General features: G+C 41.0%; 1 protein-coding gene across 2 annotated transcripts in view; it reads left to right on the top strand.

The window, feature by feature from the left end:
• OVCH2 (ovochymase 2) overlaps positions 1–21577 on the top strand; it is a 1017769-nt gene that overhangs the window by 970489 nt on the left and 25703 nt on the right. For both annotated transcript variants that reach the window (XM_086955909.1, XM_086955910.1), the window contains one exon: positions 7441–7600. In XM_086955909.1, the coding sequence (XP_086812035.1) occupies positions 7441–7600 (160 nt within the window). The remainder of the gene's footprint in view (positions 1–7440; positions 7601–21577) is intronic.

Genomic DNA, 21577 nt, shown 5'->3' with positions numbered 1-21577 from the left:
GGTGCCCCAGAGAATATTAAGACTTCCTTCCATCATCAGGGCTTAAATGGGCAAGTCCTGTTGGTACCGAGCACCTGCTGCACCTCTTTTATTCCAAAACGACAGTACCGGTACTTCCTAGCAGGAGGCAGTGCAATCCGTTAATTCAATTGCGATACTCGCGGGGGTAGCGCGGGGGGAGGGTTTAAAATAAAAACCTACCTGACTGTGTCCGCGCCGCCTGTGCTCCTGGGCCGGGGTCCTGCATTCTGAACAGGAACAGGCATGCTGCAGCTCCCTCCCCTCCTGTAATCACATTGCAACACTGAAATGGCAGCGTTGTGATTGGTGCAGAGTCCCAGATGGTGCCCAGTATTGAGGCCATTTTCTCTATGTAGTCTGCATGCAGCCTACATAGAGAAAATGAAGTGTGCCCATGACTGCTTTGGTAAGCCCCAGGGCAAACCAAGCAGTCAGGGCACTCAGAGTGGTGCAAGCCACTCCTCCCCAACCAGCCCACCCGCCCGGCCCCAACCAGGCATCCGCTCTCACCAGCCCCAACCAGGCATACCCCTGCCATCTGCTTTCTTGCAGTGCGAGAAGCAGAAAATAAAATGGTATTTAAAATACCATTTTATTTTCTGCTTCTCCCACTGCGAGAAAGTGGTGAGGCGGCGCTCCAACGCCGTAATGGAGCGGCCGTCACTGGATTTCTGTACCTTCCTTAATAATAACTCTAAAATACAGTTTAAGCTTAATCCACCATTCCAATTGCATAAATTGTCACGAAATGCTGGCCATCAAACTTTAAACTAAACACTGAAACTTCCAATAATATCCGTATCCCAGGTATATATCTAGCAGAGATCTATTAACTGCCTACTATATACATTGTGCACTATGCATAAAATGAAATTAAAACCAACTTAGTAAACTTAATACAGGCATATGGGACAGGTTTATTACTCCTGCCATTTATAAAGTTTTGAGTGCTTCCAGTAGTTTACCTGATACAAATGTGCTTCCTCTGGGCAATGTCTCTGGAACAGGTGGAAACCCAAGGTCCTTACTTAGCTTATTTTCTTGGGATGTAGTAGACATTAGTGCCAAGTTGTTTGATTCAGTTTGAGGGGAAATGTATTGATATATGTGATATATAGCTTTTCCAAGAAACATGGGTAACAGTGCCTGTTTTTAGAGCAAAATACTACAATTTTAATATAGGAGCAACACCATTGAGTGCAGGTTGCCCACCTGGACAACTTTTGATTTGGGTTAAAACCTCCATAGGCTGTAAAAGTATGGATATAGCTAAATATAGATTCATGCTGAATATAGATTCCTCTGATATCTTAGGATTGGAAACATATTTCTCAATGGGATTTTCGGTAAATATACATAAAGTTTATAACCTCTCCACTCCTAGGAACAAAGAATCATTTACTTTACAAATCATTGAGGAGCATAAAGATTCTAACCTTAAGAATGTTCCTCTTTAATTGCCAGTGATTTTACTGTGATGTATGAACCTTAGGAATGCATAAGTACCTTTTCTGAAGCGTAAGATGAGGTCCGGGAAAATTCCAGCATTAGAGTCAAAACCAATAATGAGCTGGTCAGTCCCAGCTCTGCAGGTAACTTCCTTGATCCTCAACCATGGCCTTCACTCCTGCAATGGTCGAACATGTTCAGATAGAAGGGGGAAATGTAAATTGAGAAAAGAAAGAGCAAAATCTATTCATTATGTTTTACCAAAATGGTGGCCATATTTCCATGATATGGGGATTGTTCCCCCCTGTCATAGTAGAAATCATGATGACGTAGTTTTAACTCTGAAGGGCATTCTTAAACACAATCTGGGCTTGTTGAATTACACACACATTCCTTTGCCGCTGAGAGCAAATAATTACCAGTCAGGTAAATGGCCAACTCTAAAAGCTAACCCTAAATCCATAGCCAGATTTTATAATATCTTTGTTTCTGCATTCAGTTCATATACACATACAACAGCTGCTGAGATACCAATTTATAAGTTCGTAATACCTTGTTAAGATTTTTAAAGAATATCTTCTACAAGGAATGTTTTCTTAGTAGCCCAAAAACTAAAAACTCTACATGATATACCAAAGAATGGAGGCTGGCCAAAATGTATCTTTTGTCTGCGAATAATCCACACAACCATGCAGCTATCTCAAAGGCCCAGAAACCAAGTGGGAGGATGACAATTGGCAAGATCTTTTACGAGCCGCAACGTCAAATGAGAATAAAATGTTGCCAAATAATAGCACGTAGGAACCTACAGACAAACACCAGTGGGTTGCAATTCATCATCATAATAATTTTTCTGCTCTTTACTCCCTTCCTTACCAAGCAGGAGCATGTAAGTTGGCTCCAGACCTGATTGAATATACAGGTAACCGAAATACAAGCAGCTCTGATCTGGTTATGTTCTCTTTATCTGATACCTTTAAAACAATTGACACTTTAAAAGAGGGAAAATCCCAGATGCCTGATAAGATTCCTGGTGATTTTTTTGCAATTAACCCACCTTGTAGACACAGTACATTAATCTATTAACAAATGTTATCTTGTCTGGCGCTAATATCCCTTACACCTGAAGGGGGACTAAAATCATTCCTATTTACAAAAAGGTCAATAGGGACAAACTGGCTAAATATCGACCAATATGACAAACAGATAATCTGCAAAAACAATTCTTCAGAAAGGTTTTAGACAGACTACAAGAGTGGATACAGGAGAAGCAAATGTTGTCTTCCATTCAAGCAGGATTTTGTCTCAAGATCAGCACTCTAGACCAATTCTTCAATTTTGCTCTTATCCACTGGGCGTTTGTGCCCCTTCTTGAGGATCATCTAAATGTGTTTTTTGTTGAATCTATGGCCAGTTTTGATCTGGTCCCCATAAATTACTTGTGAGAGATTCTAAGAATCCTTGATGTTTCAGATAATTGCTTGTCAATTTTGCTAAGGCTACACACAGATGCCGAGTATGATGAGAAGCTAAAGGGGAGCTCAATTATCGTATACATATTCAAAGAGGAGTACCCTAAGGCTTGGTGTTAGCTTCAAAGTTCCCACATTGTTTTCTTTATATATTAATGCTGTAATTGATTACTTGTTGGACTGTGATAACGATTACTCTAAATTCAATGGAAGGAAGATTCCTACAATGTTGTTTGCAGACTATACCTTACTACTATCAAAACTTCCATGGGTCTTCAAAGCTTACTCAATTGGTTCCTAGAATTCTGCCAACAGAGGAATTAGATATTAATACCTCAAAATATTATGTATGTATGGTTTTTAAGCCCCGAAGAGGTTATAATGTTAGGTTAACATTGGGGAATGATGTAATTGAACAATTCATCAACTATGATTATTTGAGGATAAAATGTGCCAACTCGTTTGTCTGGGACCCCCAAATTTCAAAGAGTAGTTTAATGATACAGTATGGCAAAAGAATGCATAAATCATCATATTTCTGGTCTGTTACTCCAGCCCTGCAAGTATATATATATATATGTAGGGATGGGTGCTGCTCTACATTGGGCTTAAATGTGGGGCCTCCCTAATTTAAATGACCTCAAAATAGTGGAAAACAAATTTGTAAGCTCATTAGTTAATTTGCCTGGTTGCGCCCATTATTATCCCTTTTTCTGATCTGGACCTCAAACGAATTGCACATTTAGTCATTTATAACCCTGTTTTGGATTAGCTGAGGATCTGGTATATTGTCGAATTGGTGTCCTATAGGAATGACCTCCACGAGCTATTGCTCTTGGACAGAGTTTACATTCGCCTGTGGCTCAAACATGTAACTGCATGGATTTATGCTTTGGGCCTCCAAGAGGGGTGGGATGATCCTATTTGTATCACAAGGCCATCTGAGGTTTTGCTGAAATGTACAAACTGGTCAAATATCATGAAAGGCTGGCTAGTGGGTCCCAAAAGTGATGGATTAGTAAATAAATCCCTTAGATTGGGGACACTATCTGTTAAAGTATTTTCCTACAAATGAATTCAGGACAAAGAGGAAGTCGATCTATGCTCAGCTCGTGATGCTGCCATCAAATCTCTTATTTTGTTTTCTTTATTTGTCCTGCTTACCCCCACCCTCAAGTCAACTGGATATACCAGCTATGTTCAAACTTGGGCATAAGACATTATCAAATAGCTCTAAGGATCTTTTAAACTGTTCGAACGGCTTGTATTGTTTTTCTTGTGAGCAAATATTTGCAGGATACTGTGCTGCCATAATAAATTTATGCAAGATTCTGATGTATACTTAGTTATTTTTGTACTTGTATTGGTAGTATTTTTTTAGTGGTTTTATTGTTTTTTTTAACTTGTACATTTTGATGGGGTTTATCCCCAAAATATACGTTGAACTACATGTTTGGGTGCTCTCATTGCGTGAAAAGAAATAGTATTAAACAGGGATGCATGGAATCTGGAAAATGTGTCATGGCTACCTGTTAAATATTGATTTCAATATCATAATGACATGCCCCAAACCCTCTGCAGAATATTACCATTGACTGTCCTACTAGGATTATGCGGTTTGGATGATCAAATTCTGTAATAAATGTATCTGAATTTTGTAGCAACATTTTCAGGCATTTAAAATAATTAACAGCAAATATGCATACAGATTCCTGAATTGGGTGACATGAGCATGATAATATTTATTCAGCTACTCCAATGCATCACTCAAATTTCATGTAGGAAGAAGCTATCAACTGAGTTTGAGCCTAGGTGCTCAAAAGGAATTTAGGATAATCTCTCATCTTTCCAGAACTGCTGTCCATGAGGTGTTGCACTAAGATTAGAAATGGTCTCAGAGGGTTCCATGAGAGTTCAACAGCTGACACAATCACAAATGGAATTCTATCTACAGATTTTGCATGAGTATGTGAAACAAAGCAATGATACTGCATATCATCCCTGTTTTATAATCTTCCATAAGAAACCCAAGGAATAGAGAAATATGTGTTTGTGTTTGGAATTAATAGAGGGTAAACCTATCAACACAGTCAAAGCACTTTGTACCGAAAAGGAGAAGAGGGTTGTTGGCCATAACAACAGAAGGGGGACACATGGGAGAAGGAAATTCTAAAGAGTGGGGAGTGGAGAGATTCTAGAAACTAAGGCGTAAAAGAGGGTACCTTCAAATGCATGTCTCCTATGTGTGTCGATGACAAAACCCAAGGAATCTTTCAATGATAGATGGCTGTGCACCATTAGTTAGCATAGAGTTTCTGTGTAGAAACAATGCCACTGACCAAAACCTTTTTGAACATCATTACAGTCACTGGTGGTCCTAAAATCAATCAGATTGGTTGCTGAGAGATCAATGAAACTTTGCTTTGCACTTTGGGTAAAGCAGATTTGATGAAGATGAACATCTTCTCTAACCTTCCTAATACTTTTAATAACATCATTATTCATATCAAAATAACAACCGACGTAAATATAGACATGCTAATGGAGAATGTAGTTAGTCAAGAAAAGAAACAAATTCTTTCTTCTGAAAGGATTTGAAAACTCTAATTTCAAATGGTTGTGTTTCGGTTTTCTAACATATAAAATAATTCTTCATGTAAGCAAAGGCCGCTCCTATTTAGAAAGGAAACTCCAAGTTGGATATATATTGAGAAAGTACATGAATCTGAATATCATCTGAAAATTAAACTTAAGACAGCAAAGTTATGTTCAAGTGGGTTGTGACATGCCCTTACTGAGTATTAGGAGGAACTAAACAACTGGGACCTGTTTCAAAAAGGTAAACTTACACTTCAGTGTAAGTTTATCACTTTTAGGTTTGCACAAAATATTTGCAGAGTTTTATGACTTTGCACTCCCTATGCTTATGTGTGTGGAATTCTCTGCACCTAGAGACTCCCCTAATCGGGGCAGAGAACTCTGCACACATAAGTATAGAGAATGCGGGTCATAAACGTCCATATGTTGTTTATGAATACCTAAAAGTAGTAAACTGACATAAAAGTGTTAATTTACCTGTGTGAATCAGGCCCTTACGGTACAACTCAAGAACCACAGCAATTAAGAACCACATTATCCTAAACAATGGAATATACAAACAACTCTAACATCTGCAATCAAGATGCAGGCATCCATCTAGGGAATTATGTATTCAGTGATTTGCACTTTTGAAAGTAAATGTAGAGGTTAATCAATATGTTGTAAGAAAAGCCAGGGTATCACAAATACTGTACAGACAATTTGTTCATGTGAAACTTGGAGAGATGTGTATTATTCAACCTTCTTTATAGGGAAATGCATCGAATATGAAGACAATTTTCAATTTCAGACTTGAGTAGATGTTATCAGTTAGAGGCTAAAATTAGAGTGGAACAGTCGTAGAAGCTCATGTCTAAATCATCTGAAACAAACATGAGCGTGTCTGGTACATGGGTACAATAAAATGCAAAATTTAATCAATTTGATCCCTACACAGAATTAGAAGAAAAATAACTATTTGGTGTTGTTCATTAAACTGCCAAGTAACAGTGACAAGTTTTGCTGTTTGTAGATTAGGCAATACTTTTGAGGGTAATAAGAGAAATGTTTTAAAACAATGTAAGAAGAATAAAATGTAAATATTACTAAAGCAAATTCTACATGCTAGACCATCCTGGTGTAATGATTATTCTGTGATCTGGAGAATAGAAAAACTTTTAAAATGAAAAAGAAATATGTCACTTTCAAAATAGCATGAAGGATATCTATGAAATACCTTAGTAGACACACATATAATATAACGCCTCATTTAATCTAGGGGGTTAAAAATGTATATTAAACCCGTGGAATAAATATCAAAAAGTAACTCATTGCTTTAGCATAGCTTCTATGGCAGCAAAATGACTGTTTAAATATTTTGCCGAACAGAAATAACTAGTATAGTCAATTGCTGGGTGTATCTAGCCATGAAATGCATCTCTGCACTTTTTTTTATGCAATTCTAACAACTCCACCTGCGACTCATTATTCAATCTTCACTATTTAATGCACGTTCCCCTTAACTGTATTTTTTGTGGGGGTGTGGGGGTTGGGGTGTGGGGGTTTATAAGGCGCTACTCACCACCATGAGGGCGTTTTCCTTTTTTTCAGTCATGTGATGCATTTCGGACTCCACTGCAGAGGTGTTCCCACTCTCTTTTGTCAGGTATCGAGGGCTTCATGAAGTGTGCTGAAACGAATGCCCACGTCTGTAAATACCCATAAATTATTTGCTCCGAAATTAAGGGGCTGTCAGTAGGGTGACTACACAAGTTCTGAGTACACATCCACAAGCAGTCCTTTGTATATTTTGCTGTGTGAATGTTATTTTTTCGTGTTTTGTTGAAAACCACATTGTGATGAGTAAATCTTGAAACTCAATGAATGTCACGCACCTTTATTTGATTCCTCTTTGTTTCAGGTTGATTTAGGGGGTCCGTTGGTATGTCTTCAAGAAGATTCCTCCGAATATATTCTTCATGGAATCGCTAGCAGGGATATTTGTGGAAATGAATATCCAGGAGTTTATACCAATGTTACCAGTTTCGTTGACTGGATCAACTACTATATCAACACCATCAGTATGTAACAACAATAATAAATGTATTATTAAGGTTGACTTTGGTCGAGATAGTGTGCACAGCTTTGTATAGAATGCTTCACAAGCACCAAAGTCGAAGTTTATTGAAAGGATGCCTTGCTTTTATTTATAATACTTTTCAGCAACTTGTCGGACTTGCGGAAATGAAGAGGACAAATATAGGACTCGTGTGTCATATATAAAAACTTGATATGCAGCGTTTTGTACAAATAATGTGTATTTAACATCACAATAATTTTTTCTCAGATGCATAAAATCAAAGGTCACAACAGGCAACAAAAAGAACAAACATTGGCAAATCAAATCCGTTTCGCCTATGTGAAATCTATTGTCTTTGTAAGGTTTTTTTTACATGTTAGAGATGAAAATAATAAAGCTGTGAAGTAATGGAAAGAGCTGCTGACTTGGGGAATTGGGTTTGAGTCTCCACTTCAGCTCAACATCCTGTTTAAATCATGTAATCTCGCCAGTGCCATAAAAAAGGGTCTTTTTTCAATATAACTGGTGCTCTTATAGAGTGCTGAAATACTTCAAAGAACTTTTAATTGCTTTTCATAAAAGCTGCCCCCCACTGTGAAATAAGGTGATCCATGCTCATTTAAGATGTGCCAGCGTCCTATGCTCAACTTAATCTCCCACCAAGGGGTTACTGCCTCAAGTGGAGTGGTGTGGCTCACCGGTTAGAGGCGGCAGACCCGGAAGCAGAGAACGGTCCGGGACCAGGGTTCAATTCCCGATGCGGCAGGGTCGTGGACCAGGGTCAGCGGACTTGATAATTCTCGCCTCGGTGCCTACTCTAACCAAGGATCACACTCGGCAACTCTGGGCATTAGCTTGCCTCATCTCTACAACGGCCCCCCACATTCGCCGGGGATGCCTGGTTTCACCTTGGAGATACCCAGTAGGGACCATCTCACATGGATAGCCTAGACGGGTTCCCCAGCGGTCTACAGCACCACGACGCCTCAGGGCAGCAGTGTGCTTTACAAGACACATACATTACATTACATTACAGGGCAGGCACAGACCAAAAGCAAAGGTGAGCCACTGGTAATTACACTCATTCAAAGGCAATTATTTTTCAGCTCTTCTGCTCTGTTACAAGCAGAGACCATCGACATGCAAATTGGTCTTTGTTCTGCCCTAATTCCAAATCTAGAAGCCCTTTAACGAGGATCACAATTTGTATCACTGACAATGTCCAAGAACAGTCAAATATGTCCAGGGTTGCATGTGCTTCCAATAAAAGGAGACACGTATTATGGAGCTGGTTCAAACTGTTAATTTGAAGGAAGTACCATGATTTACTTTCTTGTGGATGGTCCTTTCGGTATTGAGAAGCTAATAAAAAAAGAAATGCACCTAAAGTAATTACAATTAGCCCAGACTAATATAAATATGTTCACTTCTTGTTTAGTTTTTTTGTTTTTTAATTATTCCTATAGTCAGGTTTCTCTGACTTATTGTACAACTGGTCTACACTTTGCCACACAGAGAGATAGAAGTTGATAAAAAATGTTTTTTTTTTTTTAAAGAGTAGAATATCCTGGTTGTGTGCGTGATACTAGCAAGAACAATGACTAACTTAAGTAGTATAAAGACGTTTGATGCAATGGTAATTTGCTGCTAACCATAGCTGCACGGTGCAAGGGCGTTGTAGCTGATTAGTAATGCTATTTGAGGTGTATGCAGTGAAAACTAAACATCGTCCTGAACGTTTAACACAAGAAAACATTAAATGTAGATAAAGATATGCAAAAGAAGTCTTACAATCTACATTGTGTGTGGGTTCTATGCAGTGGCAGTCTTCTACTGCTTTTGGTAGTGCGCAGTGTGGATGGTGAAATACGCATGCATATTCCACAGCTATAGCAAAAGATTGTTAAATTCTGGTGGGACATGGATCTTCAAGGCTATGTTGTGAGCATTTTTGACATCAGGTGAACGTGATCACCATCTTCGAATGGTGTTGCACCTATTTATTCATAAGGAAACCAGCCTGGCTAATTGCGGACGCTCCAACCTGCTTTAAACTTAGTTTAGTATTTAAATTCAAATTAAATTAAATAAAACATTTTGAACCTGCAGATGCTTTCCTGGTGTACCATCATCTACACAATCATTCAAAGTATTGCGTACAGATTTCCGAGAGCAAAAACCGGAATTCGCCGAGAGATAAATGAGAGATTACAATTTAGAATAACCTATGAACATTTCAGAACAGTCAGTCCATATATAGGCTCATTTTTAAACAAAGAACTAGAACGCTAACTTTACGAATGGAGAATTGAACAACAGCAATACGAGGGAAGCAGATAGTTAGGTCAGCGTATAAATAATATTGGGCTGCAGCCGTGGCCCATGGAGAGAGTTCCGTGGGGCAGAAAGGCGGGGAGGGGCAGGGTGGGGGTTACTAAACTCGGAATATGGATAATTGGAGGTAAGTAAACAATGTAATAAATAAAACGAATTTCGTAGCGTGCCCTGGTCGCATTTTGAGATGCAGGGCCCACTACGAAATTTGTTTTATTTATTAAATTGTTTACTTACCTCCAATTATCCAGGGTGGGGGGTGTTTAGCACCCCCCACCCTGCCCCTCTCCCGCCCTGCCTTTCTGCCCCACAGAACTCCCTCCAGGGGCCGCGGCTGTTACAGATTGCCTGTGCTATATGTCACATTACAGAAGTTGCAATTAATTTATGTGTGACATTTTAGTATTGCACTGGAAGATTTTTTTACACACTAGAAGGCAAAACCTTCAAATGAAAGTTTCACATATGCGGATGAAAGCAGTACTTGGGCCATGGGATACTGATAAGAGAAACACAAGAGTAACAACAGGCTACAGCCAATAGAAACAGAGGAAAAGTAAGTAGCAAGCAGATGAATCAAAAGTGAGGGCAGTATGTCAGCCCCTTTTAAGAATGATATTACCATAAGATTTCACAAGCACAGCACAAGCAATTGTCTCTCCTTTGCTGAAGAGATGACTGATCTTATTATTCAAGCATCGCTCTACCACTCCAAGAATCTCTACCTTGGTGATTACAACATCCACTGGAACAAAAATGATTACCCTTCTGTTATCCTATTTATAGAAGCCTTGGACATCTCTGACCTGACCCAACTCTGCCATGCCCCTACTCACACTAAAGGTGCCACCCTCAATGCTATTCTGATGAGCAAGGATCTGGCCTCTCTCTCTAACATACTTCCTGTAGACTGGTCTGATCACCACCTTATCCTCTTCACCTTGAATAGCCCCATTACTCGCTCCTCCCCTATTAGCACTTTACCTATGAAACCCACTCGCAACCTTCACCTTAATTCACCTGGCGAATTGGAATCCACAATTAAAACTTGCTTACTTCTCCCCCCACCCTCTCATAGCACCAACAACCTTACTGACCATTACAATAATTCTATTCTTGAAGCCCTCGACCTAATTGCCCCGATCAAACAAAAAAAACTAAAAAACATCCCTCCCAAGTCCTGGTTCAATGCCGAACTCAATAATGAAAGACGGGCCCTCAGACAATCAGAACGTGCTTGGAGGAGTCATCCCACCTCTGAGAACCTGGCTATCCTGAGAACTACCAGAGCCCATTACAAAAGACATATCTTCAACTAAAAGGCCTCCTATCTCTGGTCACAACTTGACCAGGCTAGAAACCGCCCCAGAGAACTCTTTAACATTGTTAAAAAACAAACTTCCTCTGGCCCTCCTAAATTAGCAGCCTCTGTGGAAAGATGCAAAGAAATTGCCAGCTTCTTTACGAATAAAGTCAACAACATCGAACTATTCTTCTCTTCCCCCCTCTCTCTCTCCAACCTCCCCTCAACCAACACACCCTCACTAACATTCCTAATTCACTTTTGTCCTCCTCTCCCCCACATCTCGACCCCTCTCATCCCCTCCCTGCCATACCCCATCTTGGCTCATCCGGAAGGGTCACCTTTCTAAAAACAAGGCTTCATGGAGCGAATTTAGTCCAGTATTAGAAACCACTATCACCAACATCATTTCTAAACTCAAACCATCCTCACACTTCCCGCCCATTTAGTTCAAGAACTCAAATATATCATTGCCCCATTATGGACCGATATCATCAACTCCTCGCTTTCCACTGGCTGTGTTCCCTGCCTCCCTTCAGCTAGGTTAAATATCCCCCATTCTTAAAAACCCCTCTGCTGACCCAAATGACCTGAACAATCTCTGCCCTATCTATAACCTTCCCTTCCTCTCTAAAGCCCTTGAAAAATGTGTCCAATCTCAATTAGATAACCATATCATCTCCTTCAATCTCCTTGACGTTTTCCAATCTGGTTTTAGAAAAGGATGCAGTACTGAAACTGCTCAATATTACAGATCACATTCATGGCTCTTTAAACAAAGGTGAATCCTCGCTACTAATCCTCCTTGATCTCTCGGCTGCATTTGATACTGTCCACCATTTCACCCTTCTTAACACCCTCAAAGATCGCTTTGGTTTTCACGGCACTGTACTCAAATGGTTCTCCTCGTTCCTCCAAAATGATCACAACAAATTAAGCTCCGTCATTGCCTCTCCAAACCTCAACCTGTCTCACTCTGTGTCCCCCAACGGTCTATCTTCTCCCCAACCCTATTCAATCTCTTCATGGAACCGCTCACCCTCATTCTCAAACAAGCCAAAATCAGTTACCACCTCTATGCAGACGATACTCAACTATACTACAAGATCAAATCCCACAATGACATCCTTCGACTCAATGATACTCTGATTAAAGTCTAAACATGGTTCCATCTCAATCATCTCAAACTTAATCCCAAAAAAAACAAAATCATCCTTTTCACTCCCAAAAACAATTCCCTTCCCATTCAACTCTGGATCAATGATATCAAAGCACTTAATTGCTCCCTCTCCACCTTTAATTCTGTCAAATCCTTAGGCATCAGCATCAATCAGAATCTTAATCTCATCCCCCACATTAAAAATGCAGCCAAAAGTGCTCTTTTCACCCTTCACCACCTCAATAAAATGAAACCTTTTATTCCAGCTGATGATTTCAAAATCGTTGTCCAATCTCTTGTCCTTTCCAGGATTGACTATGGTAACGCTACTCTTGCTGGCACCCCTAAAGTCCTCCTAGCACCGATTAAATCGGTTCTCAACCTAGCTGCCAGACTTATTTCTGACTGTAAAAGATTTGACCACATCTCTCCTGTCCTCAAAAACCTAAACTGGCTCCCAATTGAAGGACAATCCACCTACAAGATTGCTTGTATCACACACAAAGCTCTTCACTACAACACCCCCTCTTACCTTTCAAGCAAACTACAAAAAGCAGTGTGCTCCAGGTCCCAGCACCCACCTGCACTTCAAATAGGGGCCAGAGATACCCATGCAGGTGTGTGCAGTGTGTGACTGCACACTACTACAGATGGATTTCTGGGGGTTCATGGGACCTCCATTCCCCTTCTAGATGGCTGCTCTCAGTCAGCACACTGACTGTGCGCCACTTCTTTGCATTTCCTTAAGGCCTCTTAGGGCCAGATGAAGGTATCCAAATACCGGTCGGAAACGGCCGGAAATACCAATTTTCGGCCGTTTCCGACCAGTATTTGGATATTGAGAGGTAGGGGCATGTTAAATTACAGAATCGGTAATTTTACTGATTTTTTAATTTGTCCGATTCGGTAAAATACCGAATTGGTAAAATTACTGATTCTGTAATTCAACATGTAGGTAGCACTGTAATCTGTGCTACAAGGGTTTAAGAATTCGTTATTTACCACCAACTAGAAGTTGGTGGTAAATAATGAAAACCCTTCAAAAAGCATTTTTTTTTGCATTAAAAAACGTGCCATGTTGCTGACATACATGCCCTATGGGCATGTATGTCAGCAACATGTGCACCCATGCACAATTGAGGGGTGCAACAGGGTGTCAAATTGACACCGTGTCCCCCCTGCAAATTCGGTAATTTTACCGAATCAGTATTTACCGATTCGGTAATTGGCATTGATTCCTATCGGCCTCAAGGCCCATAGGAATCAATGGCAATTACCAAATCGGTAAATACCGAATCGGTAATTACCGAATCATTCCGATTCGGTAATTTCAAAAGTGAAATTACCTACATCCCATTTACCTACTCTTAAATACCGAATCGGTATGATTCGGTATTTAAGAGTAGGTGAATCGAGATTACCTACATCTGGCCCTTAGTCTCTTTGCCCGTGTTCACAATATTGCACGAACACAGAGGGAAAGCGTATCCCTCTTTTACATCGGGCAATGCCCCATGCAGATGAGGGAATTCTCTCTGAAGAAAGTGCTGGCACTATAAGTATTACAGAGAAGGCACACAAACATCTGCGGCCCTTCTGTAAAACAACAGTACTCTAGGGGTGCAGAAAACAGGTGCACATACTGGTTGTGACTCAGGGGCAATGTATGTAATGTGGCCTCAGGTTGCAGAATCCCTTTCAGCTTTCAGTGGACCAATGGTAGGACACCAATCTGCAATTTACCACAGAAGTCATGCATAAAGACAGATAGATATATGAACAATTCTGCTTTTGTTGCCTTTGTACTTGAGACTAATAAAGTGTCTCCAAAATGCATACAGCTCAGAAAATAGAAAATAAAAAAACTGCTATAAACATGTGTACTAATGTTTAAAACTATTTCATAACTCTTACACTTACAAATTTGCATACCCAGACACAAACAGTGCATCCCCACGAAAGGATTTAAAATGCACTTGGGATTTTCATGTTTTCTATGCATAAATCTAATTCAGGGTTAACACTGTCCCTCTATTGAGGTTAATTTTTAGATCTGGTTTTGACGGTGCAGCGGTCAGACATTTTGCTTACTAAGACCTTCATTATGAGTGGTGTTTTAATTCCAAAGGGACCGCAGTTTTTACCTGCTAAAAGCAGAAATCTCCATGTGAAATAGCAGGAGAAAATATACATCAATCAGCGCAGAAACACTCATTCCTATATGTTATTCACCAAAACGTATAATCTTAGAGCAGGCTTTGGGTCTGTCTCTTCAACCACTAGCTTTTTTGACTACTTTCAACCAAAGGTGTGATACTTCGCCTATCAGATCTTGGCTTAGTCCAGAGCAGTATGTCTGTCTCACCTGCCTGATGCTGTTAGTGTGTATATTTCCACCTCCAATGCAGTGCTTGCATTGAACTGCATAAGATACTGCTTATGAGTAAAGCCTGCTCTGTCTGCTTCTGCCGGCTCCCTCACTCCCCTCATTCTTTTTGTGTGTACCTGGTCTTCATTCTGTCCCTCTTTCCCCCTGTATGCTCATCATTTCCCACCCACCCTCTCTCATTCCTGCTGGCCTCCCATTACTCTTTTACTTTTGTACTCTTTTTTTTCCCCCCACTTATGTTTTGCCTTCTCCTCATCAGTGGTCATGGGCTTGGTATTATTTGGATTTCCTAGTAAGGAAAAGCCATCTTCCCATAAAACAAAATACAACTGCATCCGCCGGTAAGGGGGGGGGGGGGGCGGGGGGGGGGCAGGGGGCTTCAAATTAGACACTCATTTCTTAGGGTACATACATTTTTTCATCTAACACAAATTCGCTTATGCTGCAAGCAGTAGACGATTAATGCCAGACCTACTGGCTTTGCCAATACTTGGTAGATTGTCTGCTGCTGCCTTTGACGTCTGCCTGAAGCCAATTCATGCAGAAGGTTGGAACATAGAGTTCCGTTCCGATGATGTCTGAGGTAGCAACCAGTCCCTCAATTATGTGTTTAGTCATCCTCTTTCTCCTGTACAACCACACTACCCTGTGAAAGATGCTGGTACCTCTTTAGAAAGTATTAAATCAGTGCTTAATTTGAGCTGGTGGCTGCCGGTGGTTGCCGTGGAGTAAATGGTCACTCATGTTTGAGGAGTGGCACTTATTTTTTCTCATCAGACATTCACTGAGAGCAAGTGAAGGACAAACACACAAAGAGGTAAGAAGGAGGAAGAGAAAGATTGAAAAAAGTCACAAAGGGAGAAATAAGGAACTTACAAGAGTATGATAAAGGGGCAGAAAGTTTCTGGTAGTGGATGATTTAAAGGTGCCTGGTTGATTCAAGACTACCCAGCTTTGGTATTTGGCCCCCCAACATTTAATAGCAGTGGCCAAAGGCTTCTGAGCAGGGTTTTGGGCACCAGCACTCGTTCATTTACAAATTAGGCACTGTACTTCAGAACCATATACTGCTTCACTTGCATGCGCTTCTGCCTGCCATTACCATTATCTGATCTGTGCCATATTACAACAGGCTTTGCATTGCTAATGACCCACTTTATAAATGACAGTCCCTCACAATGAGTTGCTACATAGTGAATGAAGTATATTTAAATGTATAGAATTGTGGTCAGTAAAATAAGTGTTTTGTGTGTGAAACAGTATATGCAGCAAGATGAAACCCATCATACACAACCATTTAGACTGATTGATTTTACAACGGGATTTAAAATAGTAAACCTAAAGATATATTCATAACTTCAAATCTTTGAATGCATTTTGTATCCACATTGTCAAAGCTCAGGTCGTACAAATGACGTGTGATATTTTATTTTATATAGACTATGGTTTACCCTTTGCTCGGTGCACCTACGATCCCCATTTCTGCATGCTTCTTCTAAAAAAATGTGCCCAGACTCAATTCTAACTATTTTTCCACCTTGGCTATAATGTATTGGTTGCTCCATGTTGGCATTTTAATCAGTGGGTCCCAAAACTGGTGCAAGAAAAAAGCATTTTCTTTCTTAAATTTTTTAAAGAATGAAGCATCTCCTCTCGGTTGCTTCAGAGCAGTACAATAGATGACAACATAACCTTTCTGGGAGGTGAAGCGGTGTGCTCCCACCCCTGTTCCTGTTTAATAACATACAGTGTGTGTTTGCAGAATAGGGGGAAGTGAGCTAGAGTCCTGTCAGACAGGCATTGGCTGTGGCTGATGTTTTTCAATTGCCACCCTTGGTAGTAAGGCGTTCCATTAAAAGTAAAGTCTAAAAAGTTCAATCTTCAGAAATTTGCTACAACAGATAGTTAGATTCTGCTCTCAGCGCGAAGTTTAGGGCATTCCAGATCTTTGAACCACCTATTTCCAAGAGGCTGCCGGCATGATTTGTCATTCTCGGAATCCACTGACAGATCAAGTGAGTGGGCTCTGACTTCACGTTCCTGACATGAGCAGTCTGGTCAGTTTTTGCATAGATCCTGGGGCCTTGCCACAGTAAGTCATATGGATGGCGCAGACAACCTTCTACTGACTGCCAGTGGAAGGTTGGCTTTCATTTGTTAACGTGTAGGCACAGTCTGGCTGCTTGGTTCTGAACGCTTTGCAGACTGGCAATTCATTTCTATGATAGACCTGTACAGAGTCAAGATTGCTGTGTTTCACAGCTCTAGCAGTGGCCAGAGGGTCCATTTCCTTTCTTGCACTCTGGCCCATGACACCCTGGTACGCTGCTTGATTCTTAATATGTTGTAGAAATAAATGAATTACGTTCATTTTTCCTAAGAGTTTATGATATTATTACCCATGACAACTTGGGTAGGTATTTGTATGAGTGTTAGTCAACCCGCGTATTTATTTCTATTTTGGGGGTTTTGTAAAGCACATGGTGACGCAACAACGGCGTGTCCCCGCGCTGAAGAGCTACTTTATTCCTGGACCATGCAAAACGACACACCTACTAGGCGAATAGAGCAGTTTTGAGCTTAGCTCTAAAAATGGACTCAGATGGCTCTAGTCGTAGCGCCATGGGCAGCTTGTTCCATCTGGCGGCTGCAAGGTATCTGAAAGATCTACCCCCCATCCGAGCTCTGGATACCTTAGGGACAGCCAGGAGTCCAGAGCCAGAAGATCTTAGAGAGCGAGGAGGCTCATAAGGTGTCAAGAGTCCTTGTAGAGGAAGAGGGGATTTCCCATGAATGATCCGATGGCACGTGCAAAGTGCTTTAAATTCTACCCTGCTTCTGACCGGGAGCCAGTGCAAGGACCGGAGAGCCGCTGCAGAAGCAGCTCTTCTGGGTAATCTAAGCACCAATCGTGCAGCAGCGTTCTGTAGGACCTGTAAGCGGCTGAGATTCTTCTCCAGGGTTCCTAAATAGAGAAGGTTGCCATAGTCCATCCTTGATGTGACTAGTGCATGTACCAAGGTCTGTCGGGCTCTCACAGGCAAGAACTTCAGCGTCTTCCTGAGGCTTTTGAGGTTCCCAAAGCATTGTCCTACCACCTGATTGATCTGAGGGCCAAAGGTGAGGGCGGCATCAAACCAAATGCCCAGATTCCTCGCTTTTTGGCAAGGAGTGGGTGTTGGGCCCAGGGAAGATGGCCACCATGCCGACGTCCACGCAGACTGGCAGCCCCCCACGACCAGCACCTCGGTCTTGCCCCCGTTAAGCTTGAGACAATTGGCGGACATCCAGGCAGCCAGGTCTTGCATGCATGCTCTGAAGATGTCCGCCGAAAGACCGGGTGCGCGCGATAGGGAGATGACCAACTGCGTGTCGTCGGCATACGATACCAAGCTGAGGCCGTGACTCTCTACTAAGGTGGCAATCGGAGCGACATAAAGATTAAAGAGTGTTGGGCTCAGGGACGAGCCCTGCGGCACCCCCTGGTCCAAAGGAATTCGCTCCGAGTAGTGTTCACCCTGCCTCACTTGGAAACCCCGGCCAGTGAGAAATGAATAAATCCATTTCAACACCGCCCCTTTCACCCCGACCTTGTCCAGACACTGTAGCAAGATGGAATGTGCCACAGTGTCGAACGCGGCGCTAAGGTCTAATAAAATTAGCGCCATTGTTTGTCCCTCGTCAGCACCCTGCCTGAGGGCTTCAGTAGCCCTCAGAAGGGCGGACTCCGTCGAATGACGGGGCCGAAACCCAAATTGGGTAGGATGAAGATGGTTGCCTTCCTCCACATATGTCATTAGCTGTTTATTTGCCACCTTCTCCGCTACCTTGGAGAGATAAGGCAGCAAGGAGATGGGGCGCAAATTGTCCAAATTCTGGAAGCTAATGTTGGGCTTCTTGCGGAGGGGAAGCACCACAGCCTGTTTCCAATCCTCAGGTATTAAACTGGATCGGAAGGAGACATCTAGCACATGCCTGATGTAGGGTTCCAAGGTCTCCAAGCTGTCACTCAATCTTTTAGGGGGTGCGGGATCTCGAGGGGAATGCCACAGACAACTACTACGATTCCTAGAGCATAAACTTTGTTTGGACTAAACAAAAATGATGATGCTCATTAAATAAATGACACAGTCTTTTTGCAACACGTTGATCTACCTGCTCCTTCAGAGAGCAAGAAATGCTCCATCATTAGGAGGTTACGGTTTCTAACAGTACAAACTCCACAAAAATACAAGCATCACAAATATAATATGGGCTCCTTCTCCTCCTCCAACGAGGGTCAATGTGAAAACTGATCTGTTAAGTTCCTAAAGGCCTCGAGCACATTAAGAATTCCGAACCTCAGGGCAAGATCATCCTGGGATAGGGAATTCAGTTAGCAGACAGAAATTCTGTAGCTTCTATGGTTATTGCCCCCTTTTTTTTGTCCTCATTTTCTACCCTGGTCATACAGTTAAAGTCTAAAGAGAGTGACACACTATCTCAGTGAATCTATGACAAAATATCGACTACAAAAATATCTACCTACCAAAATATGGCAACAAAAATATCGATTACATTAATATCAAGATCCCATCTCTAACAAGGTAAGTACAAAAATATCGAAAAAATAATATTGATGTCAAAAATATCGTTTTTTTTAAAAATATCGTTTTTTTATAAAAAACATGGAATATTAACTAAATAATACTTATAAATGTAATAAACATAGTTAAAAATATATTCTAATATTTATAATTAACAAATAATGTAATAAAAACTAATAATAATAAAGATATAATACATAGTTTTTCAAAGTCAGCTTCGTTTATCAAGACGAACTGCTCGGACACCTTTCTTGTGCAGTTACAAATAACGATTTATTGGCAACAACAATGCGTTTCGGCGGTTAAGCCCTGATCACGCTAACCGTCTCATCAAAAGAGTGCCATTTAAATCCACACATCTAAACATAAACATAGACATAGGACTACTTTACAGATCGCATAGTAATGCCTGTGAATGTGTCGGCCATTTTGACATATCATCAAAATCCATACAAACCAAGTGGTTAAATCATGATAAATGTCCGTATTGCAAAGTCAATATTCAAAATTTTTACAAGATTTCGTGACAATCCAGTTTACCACGCTTAATGGTGAACAAGCAGGTTACTTCACCAACAAGTCCCGCCCCAGTGGGCTAATTCCAACGACTATGGTTAATAGCAGTTCTTTCTCGCCCAAGTGGGCGAACCATTAGATTGTTACATCACAAATATCCTGTGTAATCCGATTACTGAAAATTTTGTACAAAGTAAGCATTATCTGCCCAGACAATCCTATGTACCTGAAAGTAGAAAATTTAAAATTACTAAAAGAAGCAGCACTGACAAATTATTAAAATCCAAAACAAATTCATGCTTAGTGTAAGTGTACTGCTAATTCTTCATTAACATTAAGTCCATTCAGTACAGTGCATTCGAAATCAATAATGTAAGTTGATTCAAGTTTGCGTAAGGATAGCTCACAATTACCGCCTCTCATCCATAGGTCAACATTGTCAATCACCACCATACGTAACTTTGTTGCATCACTAAAATGGTGTGACTGAAAGTGTTGTGCTACAGGGTACGTTTTGTTGTTATTCTTGATAGCTCTGAGGTGTTCCAAGATTCTTTTCTTGGCGGTGTGTTTGGTACTTCCTACATACCATTTGTTACAGGGGCATATCAAAATGTATACGCAGTGGGTAGTGTTACAGGTTAGATGTTTCCTTATGCAAAATTATTTACCTGCGTGTGGAACTAACAATTTATCACAATTGACACTCCCTCTGCAGGCTTTACATTTGTTGCAGCATTTGTATCCTACCCGAGTGGCAGGAAATACCTGTCTGTTGAGTGTGACATTATTATGGCTCAGTTCGTCTTTTAATGATCTGCTTTTTCTAAAAGTGATCTGAGGGTTGCATCCCAAGTCAGGTTTGAGGTGTTCATCACTCAATAGAACATGCCAATGTTTGTTGAAAATATTCCTTATATTATTGGCCTTGCCTGAAAAGGTAGTGATGAATCTCATAGTATTCGAGTTGTTAACTTCCCTGGCTGGGTAAAGTAGGTCATTTCTTGCAATGTCGTCTACCCTTTTGCATGCAGTAGATTGGTTTTACTACTATAGCCACGATCTTTGAATCTGCCACACATTATCAGTTTTTCTGCTTCAAAGGATTCAGTGGTGCTGCAGTTTCTTTTGGCCCTCAGTAGTTCCCCACAGGGCATACTTTGTACAAGTTTGCGGGGGTGTGAGCTATCAGCCCTCAGGATGCTATTCCCTGCCGTTGTCTTGCAGTGTAATTTGGTTTCGATATTGTGGCCATTGATGTTAATTGAGATGTCAAAAAACTCAATTTCTTTTTTGCTAAAATTAGCAGTAAAAACCAAATTTAAGTCATTGTCATTGAGCTTCTTTACAAAATTCATGGCCGTTTGTTCGGAACCATTCCAAATGACGAAAATGTCGTCAATATAGCGCAGCCACAGGGCCACCTTGGTGTCAAATTCCTCCATGCGTTCGGCTATCTGCTCCTCCCACCAGCCCATGAATAAATTTGCGTAGCTGGGAGCGAAGCAGGTGCCCGTAGCAGTGCCCTGTGACTGTCTATAGATGCCACCATCAAAAACAAAAAAGTTGTTGGTCAGGCAGAATTCAATCATCCTGATGATCATGTTGGAATGGTCTAGCATAGAGATGGAACGGGTCTTGAAAAAGTGTCTGATCGCATTGAGTCCTAGTTGGGGCTTGATGCTGGTATA

The sequence above is a fragment of the Lissotriton vulgaris genome, chromosome 2_1 (assembly GCF_964263255.1).
Source record: "Lissotriton vulgaris chromosome 2_1, aLisVul1.2, whole genome shotgun sequence".
Classification (NCBI taxonomy): Eukaryota; Metazoa; Chordata; class Amphibia; order Caudata; family Salamandridae; genus Lissotriton; species Lissotriton vulgaris.
This window is presented reverse-complemented; position numbering and strand designations above follow the sequence as displayed.